Source organism: Mustela lutreola, chromosome 6, assembly GCF_030435805.1.
Source record: "Mustela lutreola isolate mMusLut2 chromosome 6, mMusLut2.pri, whole genome shotgun sequence".
Taxonomy (NCBI): domain Eukaryota; kingdom Metazoa; phylum Chordata; class Mammalia; order Carnivora; family Mustelidae; genus Mustela; species Mustela lutreola.
Genome location: NC_081295.1, coordinates 96,216,693 through 96,232,025, shown reverse-complemented (window position 1 = coordinate 96,232,025; position 15,333 = coordinate 96,216,693). Strand labels below are relative to the sequence as shown.

General features: G+C 37.0%; 1 protein-coding gene across 2 annotated transcripts in view; it reads left to right on the top strand.

Annotated features, from left to right (window-relative positions):
* Positions 1-799, top strand: part of MMUT (methylmalonyl-CoA mutase) — a 31,929-nt gene extending 31,130 nt beyond the window's left edge. For both annotated transcript variants that reach the window (XM_059178204.1, XM_059178205.1), the window contains exon 13: positions 532-799. In XM_059178204.1, coding sequence (XP_059034187.1) covers positions 532-660 — 129 coding nt within the window. In that variant the 3' untranslated portion in view covers positions 661-799. The remainder of the gene's footprint in view (positions 1-531) is intronic.
* The last annotated feature ends 14,534 nt before the right edge of the window (positions 800-15,333 follow it).

The following is a 15,333-nucleotide window of genomic DNA, read 5'->3' as shown; positions in this document are numbered from 1 at the left end:
TTATGCATACACACAGCATAATATATAAACTTGAATCACTGTGTTGTAACCTGAAACCATGTAACCTTGTGTCAACTATATTCAAATAAAAAAATTTAACACAACACCCCTCCCCTCAAAGTATCACCATTCACCAACCGCAGACAAAACATCTTAGAGGTCATAAATAGCCTAGTAAACTCAAGCCTATAATGTGATACTAAATTTAACACAAATAGTCACAAGTAGTGAAAATTTAGGCAAGAGAAAATTACATGGTTTTGGTCTTAGAAGTTCTTGGTCAGTGGGTCATACTGCTTCGTACTACATGTCACACACTGGGGTAATTTGGAAAATGTGTGATAGATGGGTTATTATTAGCAGTCCTGGGGAAGCAAGAATTTTTCAGCTCCAAATGCAAATGGTATACCAGTTGAGAAAGCTGGGGGCATTGGCGACAAAGAAGAAAGGACAGCTTTCATTGTCCTGGTGTCATTTCCTTGAACTTAAAAATATTGTCTCTTCTATTAATTAAACAAATTCTTTCAACAGGATTATGAATTTCTGTTTGAAGTTGGAGTTTCCAATGTATTTGGTCCTGGGACTCGAATTCCAAAGGCTGCCGTTCAAGTGCTTAATGATATTGAGAAGTGTTTAGAAAAGAAGCAGCAATCTATGTAATATCCTGTTTCTGTGTTAGCTTTTTTCTAAAATAGTCTTTCAATGATGATCAGAGAGTAAAACCATGTCTTCAGTTTAATTCAACACTTGATTTGTGCTGTCTTGAAAGCTTTACATTAAAATACCTGATTTATAAAAATTTTGTGATGTTCTAATTGTGTATATACAGTTTCACTTTAAAAATTTAAAAAAAAATATTTATATATATACCCTTAAAAGCTCTACATGTTTAATACTTTATCAGAAACTCTAGACAAAGGTATGATTTTAAAAAGTCATGGTATTTATTTGAAGTATTTCTTATAAAACTATTTCTTTCTATTTTAAAAATTAAACCTTACCTAAAAAAAATCTAACTAGTCCCATTCTTCAAGTTAGTATTATATTGACTTGAACACCAAAAACAAAATCCATAAAAGAACAAAATAATTACACCTATCTTAGAAAAAATAAGGAAGAGTATTTACGTAGAGAAATATATTATGGTTGTAATCTTCAACCAAATTCTACTACAATCACTTCAATAAGAATATTAAATCAGATAAGGATGAAATGGTAGAATATTTCTTTAAATATGACTTTACCTTCTTCCTGGGCATGAACATATGACTTTGTTATTTCTGGGCTTATCCCAAGACCCAGGAGACTGAATGTTTATGAATAGTCCCTAAAATGAAAGTGTGTAGGTTATTAATATAGCTTTCTCCAGAATAATGGTGTAAGCTGGGAGTGTAGAAGGGCTATGATGTCTGGAAAAGCTAGTGGTATAACTCAATCCAACTCTGAAGGTCTGAGAATCAAGAGAGCCTGTAGTGTAAATCATACCCTAAGGCCTATAAAAGATGATATGACATGTCCCAGATCAATGAGTGAGGCAGGAAATAGGAGGGGTGGATTCCTCTCTCCTCTGCCTTTCACTTCCCTGAGACCCTCAACAGATAGGGTGATGCTCACATCACTGGAGCGGGCAATTTACTAAATCCACTGATTCAAATGCTAATCTCATCCAGAAACACCAGAACATACACACACCAAAATAATATGTAATCAAGACATCCCATGGCCAGTCAAGTGGACTACCTATTATAGGTACCTATTACTTAAAATTATCATAGAGCCCTTGTACGTTGCTGGGAGGAATGTACAATGCTGCTACCATTGGGGAAAATGATACGATTCCTCAAAAAAACTGAATAGTTACCAAATGGCCCAATAATTCCACTCCTAGGTATATATCCAAAAGAGCTGAAAGTGGGATCTCACATAGATATTTGTGCACCCATGTTCATAGCAGCTTTATTCACAATAGCCAAGAGATAGAAGCAACCCAAGTTTCCTTTGATAGATGAATGGATAGGTGAAATGTGGTATATACTTAGAATATTAATCAGCCTTTAAAAAGAAGGAAATTCTGATACATGCACAACATAGGTAAAACTTGAAGACAACATGCTAAGTGAAATCAGCCAGTCACAAAATATTTCATTTATATGAGATTCCTAGCATAGTCAAATTCATAGAGACAGAAAAGTAGAATGGTGGTTGCCATGGTCTGAGGAGAGGGAATGGGAAATTAAGGAACTGAATGGTTATAGAATTTCAGTTGGGGAGGATGAAAAGTTCTGGAGATGGATGGTAGTAATAGTTGTACAGCAGTATGAATGAACTTTGAGCCGCAGAACTGCACACTTAAAAATGGTAAGTAAGGTAAATTTTATGTTACATGATTTTCACCACATTAGACAGTCTTGACATGTAGCATTTATTTTATAAATGTTAATAATGTTGTTATTATATTACTATTATTGAAAAAGAATGAGTGTTAAGGCAGGAAACTGGGAAGGCAGGCAGGAGCCAGATTATGTTTAGAGGCAAGTTAAGGAATTTGGACTTCATCCTAAAGATAAAGACAGAATCATAAAGGGTTTTCACTATGGAAATAATCTGAAAAGATTTGTGTTTAGCACAACAGCTGTGTGGAAGATGCCTTTTAATGGGGCAAGAGTCTGAGAGAAGACCATTAGAATAATGTATTAGAGATATTCTCAGTATCTAAGCTTATCTGCTCAGGTACTGCTCAAAAATGACAAACATGGAGAGGTAAGATCTTATTTTGGGTAGATTGAATTGTCAGAATCTGTCTTTTATCTTAAAAAAAAAAAAAAAAAAAACTCACTCATGATCCTTGGGTATTCACTGTGTAGAATCTGCTATATCTCTTCACCTATTTTGGTTATTCTTTTGTGGGCTGTTTTTGATGTGCAATGATTTTGAGACTGGTTATACCGGCATAATCTCAAAATGAGGAAAGGAAAATCATGGGATTTGTTTTCCAGTGATCCTTCTGTCAGCACTAGTTTTTCTGGCTTTGGAAGCACACTAGTATGATGTCTGTAGGGTACTATGAAGACATCAAAATCCTTTCCCTGCAACTTAATGAAAATGTCAGTGTTATATTAATATGATCATAGTATAGGAAGTTAAGGAGAGCTTTGAAGAGACATTCTTTCTGAACAAGAGTTAAAGCAACAAAAGAAACAGGGATGATTTCTTCCTCTGATTTCCACTTCAGGGAGTGAGGATTCATACAATGGAGGCGAGAGCTGAGGAGGTAGTTAAATAGCTCTAGGTTATCTACCCACAGACAAGGTTATGCCATGGGTCCCCGCCACCCTCCACTAGCATCTTTAAATTCCTATCCACATCATACTATTCAAAAACTTTTCCTTTACAAAAAAAAAAAAAAAAAAAAAAAAAAAAGGATCTAATAAAACTATTTATGTTAAGGCACTGCTAATGTAGAAGATATTTTTTTTACAGATATGTTTATTTTAAATGAGGGGAAAAAAACATCAAAGTGATGAATATGTAAATATGCTTATTACTCTCTGGAAGACATAGTAAAAATGATGCTGATGATGGTAACAGCTAATGTTATTTCTACCCATAGGCAAATCCTGACTCCAATTCCAAAGAATTATGAACCATCCTTTAGGTCATTAGACAAAATTTGTGACTAACATGATGAAAAGTTCTCAGCATTCAAAAAAGTTTTCAGAGAAAAATCATTTTGGTTTTCCTGAATAAACATAATACTATTGTTTTGTTTCCCTGATCTTCCTTTTATTTTTTTCTGCTGTACCTGTAGGTGTCTCCCTAAGTTCAGGATTATTCTATTTCCTTGAAAAAACATTTAAAAAGATGCCCATCTTAGAGACCCATAGGTTTCATAAACACTGTTCAGAAAAGCACATCTCTTTAATAGTCTGCCCAGATGTACCTAATGTCATCCTTTGTGATTGTGATTTGTAATCAGTACAACTACATGCTGATAATTGTCCATGAACTGTACTGCATTTGTGCTAAGATGATTCATTCATTAGCAGTGAAGCTAGAATGTGACTTTGGATATGAGATTATTCTTCTATTTAGTAAATTTGTCTGTTAATTCACATTAACTCATTTTAAGTTACTAATTCTTCATGGCCTATTTCCTCCCTCTGCATTCAAACCTCTTGTTATACTGAACTCCTCTTACCACTTAACATGAGATCAGGGCATGATACTAAGAGTATTTTACACACAACACAAAACACAAATTTCCCTAAATCCCCTTAAAAAAGAGCCATGCAGAATTCAATAACTTCTTTCAGGGTTATTCTTTTAATATCCTTTTGGTTCTGAGGTCATGGGGAAAATATAAGATAAATGTTATGAATTTATGTAATTTTGTACTTTTATTGGGTGGTTACCATTTGTTAGATTCTAAACATATGAGATTTCCTTGTGTTTTAGCAACGCTGCATAGGGACAGTAAGCATTACATACGTCTATAGCAAAAAGACAGTTTTGCTGTTTAATTCTTTCTGTGAATGAATAGAGCTTGCTTAGGGTGGAGGTTGATGTAAAAGAACAGAGTGGGGCTCAGTGGGTTTAAGCCTCTGCCTTCAGCTCAGGTCATGGTCCCAGGGTCCAGGGATTAACCCCCAAATCAGGCTCAGCAGGGAGCCTGTTTCCTCCTCTCTCTGCCTGCCTCTCTGCCTACTTGTGATCTCTGTCTGTCAAGTAAATAAATAAAATCTTAAAAAAAAAAAAAAAGAAGAAGAAGAATAGAGTAACACTGATGACATTCTCAGGCTTTCTGGACTGTTTTTACTTGGCTTCAAAGAGTCTATCTTTTTGTCTCCTTTAGTTTTGTCATTTTATTAGACCATATGGTCATCTGAGCAATTTAGTGACAATTTTCTGTCAGAATAAATGGTTATCTAGACAGTAAGTTTAAAAGGACACTAGACAGATGATCCTCTTTGCCTCTACCATGTTCTTCCGTTTAAGGCATCCAAGGCCTCTAAAGATATATATATTTTTTAATTACAGGTTCATCTGGTAAAAGCCTAATATTAAATTAAACATTTAAATTTGATTCTAAAAACACTGAGAGACCATTGCTATTTGTGCGTAGCTTGGGCGCACTACCGAACTCCAGGGGGAGCCATTTACTGTGTAGTCTCAGGTTGTCAGTCCTACAAGGACAAGATTCTGCTGCGATTTTCTGTCTCCGAAAAGGGATGATGATAGAGCCCACATCAAATGTTTGTCTTAAGGATTTAATGAGATAATGCATGAAACCTGCTTTGAACTCTGCAGCAGACAAAGACCAATAAATGCTTTCTATAGTAATTATTATTGTTACATTTTATGCTAGCCTCACGGCTAGCCCTTGGAAATAAAACTAATATATGCATTTTACATGCTTCTTCTTCTGAAGGGGCTGTTAGCCAGTTTGCAGCAGATGAGCTCCTAAGGAGACTGTGACTATGTGTTGTAAAGGAGGTCTCCACATAGTGCTGTGACAACACAAAAGGAGTCGCCAATGTTCTCCTGTGGGAGAAATGAAAGCTTCAAAGAGGAGATAACACCAGGAGCCTAAAATAATAAGAGAGGTTAAGTGGGCAGAAGTGTGAGTATGTAAAAGAGGTGGGTGGAAACAGATCTTATTCAGGGAAATTAGGATAATGTGCTTAAAGCATGTAATTCATGATAAGGTTGAAAATAGGATATGGATTTTATCATTTATTAACATCTTACCGTGAAATCTTTCTAAAAAATTGATTTCCTCGAGGTAGCTCACTGATTTAGTAGAAGATGAATTTGTATATTATTGAAGCAGCCACACAATTATATATTTCTTTTTTTTCTTCTTATCTGAGCTATATTTTTTTTTTCTCACATCCTTTTCTATAACTAAGGCCTTTGTGATAGATAATACCTTTTTCAAATGCCAATGAGATAGGAGGCCAGGAGACATTTTGCATTTCCCTTTTTGCCTAGGATTGGCCAAGGCAGTGGGGATTAGGGAGATATTTCTTGTTTTGGAATCCTTAATGATTTCTCACTAAAAATGCAGTTTAGGTCACAATAGACCCCTTAGTTTCAATTCATTCATGGATTAAATGAATTCAATTCATCCAGGATCATTGTAGTAAATATGTGTCACAAAGGAATCTGGCATCACCAGCGAATCATTCCATAGCTTGTGGGAGAAAGCAAAACTTTCAGATATGTGATGTTATATATAAGTATGTTGGCAGCATCATTTAAATATAATGCTTCAGAGAGATGGTGTCTGCAACAGGCCAAAAAGTGAAGACAAGCTGTGTTCCGTGCCTTTTTAGGTGAGAGGAGTTAATCACTTCTTATTTTGGCTTGCCCAAACAGAAAGACAGCTCTTCCCACCCCACCCCACCCCTAAAAAATCCCAGGCTTTTTGACTACAATATTTATTTTGATTATGAGGCAAAGAACCTGGAATAGAAAGGCTTTTTTTTTTTTTCTTTTTGGTCTTGGGATTCCAAGTATCATTTTTGCCCTCCAAAATGCTTATTATAGAAGACATTTGAGATAATTTTAGCCTTACATTTGCTAAGAACTCAGCTAAGAGTTCTTTAAAGTGTACTTTACGAATTTGTGAGTATGAATCACTCCTCACTTGCGTAACAATTTTTCAGTGAGGTATTTTTCCCGAGGTTGTGGCTAATTCGGATTACCATGATTTATTTGATAAAAGATGGCATTTTACACATTCAAAACTTCTGACTGTGTTCAAAGTTGCTATCCATAACTACTATGATTCCAAAGATGTTGCCCCAAAATACACTTTCCTGCATGCTTGTACTAGAAGAACCAGGAGAGTCCAACACGTGTATGATAGAACACTTTCTGAAGAGACATCAACAGGAACTCTGCACTCCATACGGAACCAAGAGTGGAAAGAAGATGTGTGCTAAAGAATGCTGAAGGTATCCTTTCTCTATATGGATACATTTCCTCTGTCAAGTTCTTTATTTTCATTAAATAATTTGAGTATTTTTAACAGGTGCATGTGTGTATATTTGTGTGTGCATATGTGTGCGCACACAGGGCTAAAAGAGAACATGTTCACGTCTTGGGCCTGTGGAAGATCCACTAGACAGTAGTGAAGATGTGCAGGTGTTGCGGGAATAACCTAATTGTGAGCATTGATGGGTATAATGCATTCTAAGATTCTGATTTCAATATGAATATACATTTTCCTTTTTTCTTTTTGTTCCATCGATCAAGCTTCCTCTGTAGGCTTTGATGGTTGTGTTCGCAGGGTATAGTAGCTCAGCCTAAGCTCAGTGAGTTGTATGGAGATGTGGAACAATCACGAACTTGGGCAATAGACTGACCTAGGTTCCAGTTCAGCCTCTTCCACCTGCAGGATTCTGGCCAAGATATCCTATCTACTTATCCTAATGAGCCTCAGTTTTCTTAATACCTTAATACTCTTCTTGAGTGTTTTTTATATGAATGTGTGTCTCAGACAGAGTAAACACTGAAGATTATTAATTTTATTTTCCTTCGAGAGAAAACAAATGTATGGGTTATCCAATAAGGCAATGGACAAATTTTTCACTCAGGATTAGAAGGAAAAAAATCAGATTTTGTATTTTACCTTAACTACTACAGATCATTAGAGGACACCAGTACACAAGGTATGATATTTAGTCTGTTTCCAAGGTGTGGATTTGTGATATACAGAGATCTATAGCAGCACATCCAAAGAAAGTTCTGTTAATGGATTTGATTTGAGTCACCTTGTCAGTTTAGAAACAATATCATAAATATAAATGACAAAGTCCCAAGGAAAGGCAACAGACATGCCACTTTGCTAGCTTTCACAAAACCTAATTTTCCATGCAATCTCTAGTGCATTAAAAAAATGAAATGTAACATCAGTGTTGAAGGCTACCTCCAGATGGTCTTTTATTAGCTACTGAGGAGGCTGCTTCTATTCTCCATCAACTGTGCACATTGCAGCAACAATTTTCATCTTTATATGCAATAAACTGTCATTGTTGCATGAGACACTAAATGACACATGGAGGACTGGTCCCTGAAACATATTTTGAAATGCCATGTGCATGGCATAGTTCATATGAGCACAAATCTGAACTTGCTTTATTTACACGAAGGTCAGATAGTGTTGATTTGCAATCTCAGGAGCTTCCCGGATGAAATATGAAATTGGCCTCTTTATTTGGAGGGCAGGGAGAGACTGAAGAAGAGGCAGACCACCTCTGATTGGTAGGTGGTAGTTTTAATAAGGAAAGGAACTTCCTTAATGAGGCTTGTTTTGGGTGACTGCAAGATGAGTTGATCTCCACACCTGCCTGCCGGAGTCTTAAAAAGTTTATATAGAGGTCTGAACTCGGTTCAGTCACAAATTTAGTCCAGATGGCTTCAACAACATCTTAATCTCAAGGCTATGTCTTTGAAATGGCTCCAGCTGTGGGAAAGGCAGGCAAACATCCACTCTGAGAACTGGGGAGGGGGGAGTAGCCTCAGATTGTTCAGGTCTAGCTCTCAAGTCAATTGGCAATCATGTCCTCTCTATGACCTCACCCAAAGGACAATGTCAGTGCATACCTTTTTGTTCACTTGTGTGTGGTTTTTTTTTTTTTTTTAATATTTTTGCTTTTGACCTCTCTTATGAGAGTTCCATTAAATGGGATGTATCTCATAAGAATTTTAAATGGGAAGAAAGAATTTACTGAGACTTTATTTAACTAAGCACATTCCAAATGTTTAAAACTAGAAGTTCCTTTGTAACAGCAGGTCAAATTAATTTTATTAAGAATACTGAGAATAAGGGAAACTCACAGTTTTACTTTACATTAGCTTACAAGAAATCTTCCTGTACTTTCCATGAACTTCTCTGCCATTTCCCAGTGTCTTTCTATGTTTCTAGTTGCAAGAGTTCAATAACAATCTGCTTAGCGCAAATTCAACCAGAGTTTCCTAGTGGCACAGATTTAAGGGGGTGGGGGAGGTAGGAAGATAAAGAAGAGTTAGGGCTTAATGCATATATTTCAGGTAAATTTTTAGATAGAAACTAAGTCCTGACAGTGTTGGTTTACAGGGTTATTAAGGATGTGAGAGCCGGATTATGGTAAGCTCTTGATCTAAATAGGAGGAATTAAAGATGATCGAGAACAATGTACCTAATGAAATGGATATCAAGGACTCTTCTGACTAGGTCATTCAGTCCTCCAAGGGGCCTACATGAGGCACGGAATGTGGCTTTCTCAACTCATACTCTTTGGGCATTAAGAATATGGCGTAGTGACCAGTATTTCTGCTGACTGGTTGGTGTTCACATCAAATGATCTGGTAACCAAAAATAGTTCTGTCATAAGAGAATACACTCTCATTAGCAATGAACATCTCGCATGGAAGGAGAAGACAACTGGATAAAAGGCTGTGATATCCTGTAGAGATGAAGCCCTCAATCAGAAGGAGGAGATGTGGAGGACAGCGGGAGGAGGAACTGGAGCAGAGGTGGAACAAATGGCACTTCTTCTCCTGCTGGCCACTGTACATTTAATTTGAAATTAAGTTCCAGGATTGGAATTGTTGGTTTAATGGTTTTCAGCATTACTAATCATTCTTCTACTAAGTAATAGAAGCCTCCTCTTAGTACTTTAAATTTGAAAGGAAAAGCTGTAATGGTATGCCAGCATGGTCGTTCATCTTGGTCATAGGAGAGGGGGTAAGATGGTCTTGCCTCAGGTGAGCCATGGCCAGGGCATCTTCTTGGAGCTTCCTTTCAGATGGCTTTATCTGTGTCCATCTCTCCTGAGATGGGTAGGGTCTTTACTGCCCAGACCTTGGAAGTAAAAGACTCTTCACTTACAGAGTCCTGAAAAACCAGAAAACCAGTGCAAGCCAAATATGATTATTCTTTAATACTACCTTGAGTTAGAAACAAATAGGAATTGTTTTGGAAACACATTTTGGTCTGATATTTGCCTTTTGAATTTCTGCAAATTTTATTCTCTGCCTTATGGAAAGAATCAGTAAAACAACAAGACTGGCAAAAACAAGGGAGTTTGACATTCCTGACGTCTGATCCAGAATTTCTCCAAAACATCAAGACAATTTAGTCATGATATTTTGAGCTTGTGCTAGAGATTTTATTTCATAAGGAGACCCAAATTCTAAAGTCAGCGATATTATTCAGAGAGTAAATGCAAGTGTGGAGGGACTCAGTATCTAAGTGGATTGACAGAATTGTGTAGGGCAGAATTCACTGTAGTCCAGCAGAGTCCAACACCTCAGCATCAGCTCCCAGGGACTTCACTGTCAGGTATAGTTAAATGCCCCACTCTTGTTTTGCTGTTTTGTATATTTTGGCTCTTTTGTATATTTTGTTCCATAGAATTGCTTCCCTCAGCCAGAGGGCTTGACTCTATGTCTGGGTCACTTAATTTCAAGAACATTAATTAATGTTTATGGTGGAACACGCAAGATGCCATTCCTGGACATCTCTCACTCATTAGTTCCTACCTGTTCAGTCAACTGTTCTCTTAGGCTCCTTTTTTCTATTCTTCCACATGCTCTAGTTCCTATTGTCATTTCCATGCTAGTGAGTGTTGCCTCTACCTATAATACATGTTCTCCTGATCTGTACTATTTCTTCAATATTACACAAAGATGCTGCTTCCTCTCTAAAACATGCCTGCATTCTTCCATCTTTCCCCATGTACTCATAGAATACTGAGCTGGAATATTGAGTTTCTTATGCTCTTGGAGCATTTACTAATTGATATTGTAGCAGATTCTGCTCTTACAGTATAGGGATTAAGTCTAATTCACACTGATTTTCTCCATAGTCTAATAAAATTTGCACAGAGAGTAGATGCCCAGTAAATACTGTGGAATTAGACTTCTTGGCTCATCTTGCATTTGTGGTCCAAGTATTAGAACTTACCCATTTATTGGGTACTAATTTTCCTTGTTTGCTAATTTCCTCTTCTCCCAGACCATGAGCTAACCTTTGGTAGTGATATGACTATGTAGCACCTGGTTTTCCCTGGCTCGGTCTCTAGTTTTAACGTCTCCAGTGCTGTTCTAATTGATGTCCATGATTTCTAAGTTTGTATACTACTACATTTACAAAGTTGAAGGACGCTTAATTTGTGTTATATGAGTAGTCTTTTCCTAAACTGAGATTCACTTTCTTCATTAAAAATATGGAAAGAGTAATTTAACTTACTTTGCTAGGTAATGTGAGGATAAGTGAGTTAATTTATTTGAAAGTGCTTTGTGAATGGTCAATCAGCATACAAAATGATGTTATTAGTAGCAGTCAATTGGAAGCTCTTTGAGAGTAAAATTATTTTGTATGGCTGTATGGTGGATTGTGTTGACTGCTCATCCAGCAGCTTTCTACACCCGGCAAGCTCCTTTGTGTTTCCCTGCCAGCAGAATCCTCATCCTGCTGTAGAAGTTGCAAATGTTTACATACTCTGTCTGCTACACCTCTGGCAGCTAAGACTTGGGCAGTAGACAAAATTTCAGCCAATGAGATCTGAATGGAAATCAGCTCTGTGATTTCTGGGAAATGTTTAACTCCCTGATTTAAAAAAAAAAAAAAAAAAAAAAAAAAAAAAAGGAAAGAAAGAAAGAGAGAAAAGAAAACCCCATTTTCTGCTTTGCCTTGCTGTGGTTGCTGGGAGCTATGAAGGCTATCTTGCTATGGCAAGGAGAATAGCCAGAAATGAGAGGCAGTAATCTAAAGGTGGCAGAGTGGAAAGTAGCCAGGAATATGGGTGTCTGGTTCTATTGTTGAGCAACTACACAGAGCTTACGTCCTACACTGCCTTACCTCTAGGACTTCTGCTATGGAGTAGAATAATTTTTTTTTTAATTTTTTATTTTTTATAAACATATATTTTTATCCCCAGGGGTACAGGTCTGTGAATCACCAGGTTTACACACTTCACAGCACTCACCAAATCACATACCCTCCCCAATGTCCATAATCCCACCCCCTTCTCCCAAACCCCCTCCCCCCGGCAACCCTCAGTTTGTTTTGTGAGATTAAGAGTCACTTATGGTTTGTCTCCCTCCCAATCCCATCTTGTTTCATTTATTCTTCTTCTACCCACTTAAGCCTCCATGTTGCATCACCACTTCCTCATATCAGGGAGATCATATGATAGTTGTCTTTCTCTGCTTGACTTATTTCGCTAAGCATTTATTCTTATCAGTTAAACCAGTTTTAAAACTGCATATTCTCTTCCTTACTTCCCATGCATTCCAATATGCACTTCTGTTGTATCCTTCACACTGTTAAGACCAAGTTTAGGTTCTTCAATCCTCCCTGTTTGATTATAACTATGTTTATCTCCATTGCATATTTTTGTGAAATAAGCTGTTCTAAGGACTGACCATAAACAAGCCCAGAAACACTCAAAATTGTGTATATGCTTTCTAAGGAAACTTCCCTTAGAAAAATCCAAGAAAAAAATCCAAGAAAAATCCAATTCTGTATCACCTAAAATAATCCATCTAAAATTGTTTATCAGGCTACAACCATAATACAAATGGCATCAGATGCATTTTACCAGTTGGATAACCTTCATTGTTAAAGCTTTGCTGTCTAATTCTATCCTAGCCAGCGATTTACTCTCAGCATGAAGAGGAAATATTGCTTGAATGACTGACAAATACCCTTATCAAGTGATTTTACTTGTCTGGCAAAAGAGCTGGCTGGTCATTAGTGGCCACAACTGTTTTATGACCCGTGAAATTGTTTAGTACTGGAGTGATGGTCCATAAGAACTGACCAAAGCAAAGGTTCTGTTTTTAACTACAGCTGGAGACCTCGGGAGCCTCTTTTCAGATATTAGGACAGAGCTCCTTCTGCTGAAAGTTCCCTGAAGTGATTGAGGCAATTTCAGTGCCCCAAGAGCCCAAGCTTCCTTCTCTCATAATTGGTATGGCTGCCAAATTCAGTTGTTTTATTGTCTAACATGGAGACTTACAATTATTGAATTGAGTGTTATTGTTCATCTAGGCGGACGGAGGACACAGGTATAAGCAGAAAGGTGTGAAACCAGGGAACATAGATGACAGTGAGAAAAGACTCAGTGACTTTAGTCTAAAAGTGTCCACAACAGGGCAATCTTCAGTGCCAAGGGCTGGACGGTGAAAGAATTCTTGGGAGAACTTGAGAGAACTCCTACCGTTGAAAACTTGGATTTGGATATGGAAATAGTGACATCAGAGGGATTTTAGGGGTAGCATCTCAGGCACCTCTGGTCTTACCAGCTCATCTGTGACAGTGAAGAGAACAGGTTGACTATTGCCTTGATGTTGTGTGCCAAGGTTGCAGTAACATAAGTAGCCAGGAGAGGTCAGCATTCAGGAAGCCATGGGAGGACTCAGCCTGGGACAGACCCAAGCAATGGGGAAGTGGCAGGTATCTTTGAAGCAGGAAGAATATGTGTAGTTTTCTCTCATGGATCTGAGCATGAGATAATTTTTTTGTAGGTACAGCTAGGATTGCTGTAGGCCTATATTTTCCTTCATAGTCCAAGACTAGTTATACTTGTTTTCTTTATAATCAACTATTTCCTGCTACTTCTATTTCTCCTCAAAATTTATACTCTTCCTTTCTCATCTTTCTGATATTAATGACTAGTCCTTTACAGAGTATTTATGTATGTCTCCTGGCAAACATATACGCACACATATAAGACAAACACAGAGCACGTACCTGTTTGTACACAAAACAATTAGATTTGTTTCTGACAGTGCTTATTCTAAAATTTCCAATTAATATCACCTTACTTTGTCTTGCCATTAAATACTTTTGGAAAACGTAACTGTTAATGACTGTTCCCTATTCTATTTATAGAATATAAGTGATTCATGTAACTACTCTGTCATTGAGCTTTTCTATTGTTTAGTGTAGGGTCTGCCTGACCTCCGTGGTGTCCTCCTTAGGGAGAGGCAAGCTAATATATTAGCTCGTTTAGAGGACACAAGATCCAGGAAGAAACCTCGTTTAGTAGAAACTGCCTGGGATCTATGCTTAACAAATTTGGATTTCCATCTGTACTCTACCTTCTCTTAAACAACTGTATAGCCTATTTTACCTAGTTTTCTCACATGTAAAGACAGGGTTAATAATATATATAGCTTATATGGTTATTATCATCAAGTTATAATATTATAAGCTTATTATAGAAATGAGCTAAACCTTGGGAAAGCAATAGCAGTTAGAAAGTGGTAAAAAATATATTCTAAGAATTACAAGGACTTTTCCTTTCTTAAGCAAAATCATTAGGACGGGACTAAAACCAAGCAGCAATAATACACTGGTCAGGGTTCTGGTCACAAAAAAAAAATAGAAACCAGCTCTAGTTAAATAGAATTTATTGAGAGGACAGTACATAAATCTCTGAATTTAGGGGAGGGCTGATGAAATAGACTCAGAAAATGCGCCTAAATTTAGAGCCATGTCACAACCAACATTTTATTCTGCAAATAGGAGCAATCTCTCCCTCCATTGCCAAAAGACATTGGTCTCCAGGACATCAGTCCCTATTGTCACCAGCCTTGGGCCCTCAGTGCTTACCTGACTCTCAACTTCATCTCAGCTGCTCTGAGTAAATACAAATTCTTTCTGTAATTGCTTTTAACAATGTTTCTGTAGTTTTTAGAGTGTATGTTTTGTATTTCTGTCAAATGTGCTCTGAAGTATTTTATTTTTATGATGCTGTCTTAAATGAATTGTTTCCTTAATTTAATTTTCAGATTGTTTATTGCTAGTATATAGAAACTCACTTGGTTTTTGTATATTGATCTTGTTTGAACCTTGCAAAATTGCTGGATGCATTAATTAGTTCGTTTGTATTTTTAGTTGATTTCTTAGGAGTTTCTATATGCAAGATGATGTTATCTGGAAATGGGGGTAGTTTTATTGGTTCCTTTCCAATCTGGTTCCTTCCCTGCCGCCTTTTTCTTTCCTAGCTATCCTGGCTAGAACCCCCAATACAATGTTAAATAAAATGGCAAGACATATTCATCTTGTTCCTGTTCTCAGGGGAGAAGTGTTAAGTCTTTCATCATTAAGTATGATAATAGCTTAGTTTTTCCATAGATGACATTTGGCAGCTTGAGGAAGTTTCCTGCTGTTCCTGATTTCTTGTTTTTGTTTGTTTGTTTTAAATAACAAAAAGGTACTGGATTTTGTGAAATGTTTAGTTTGTTTTTGTTTCTCTTGTTTTGTATTTTCTTCCTCTGACTGTTAAGATGATCATGTGGTTTTTGTCCTTTGTTCATTCTGGTGTACTACAT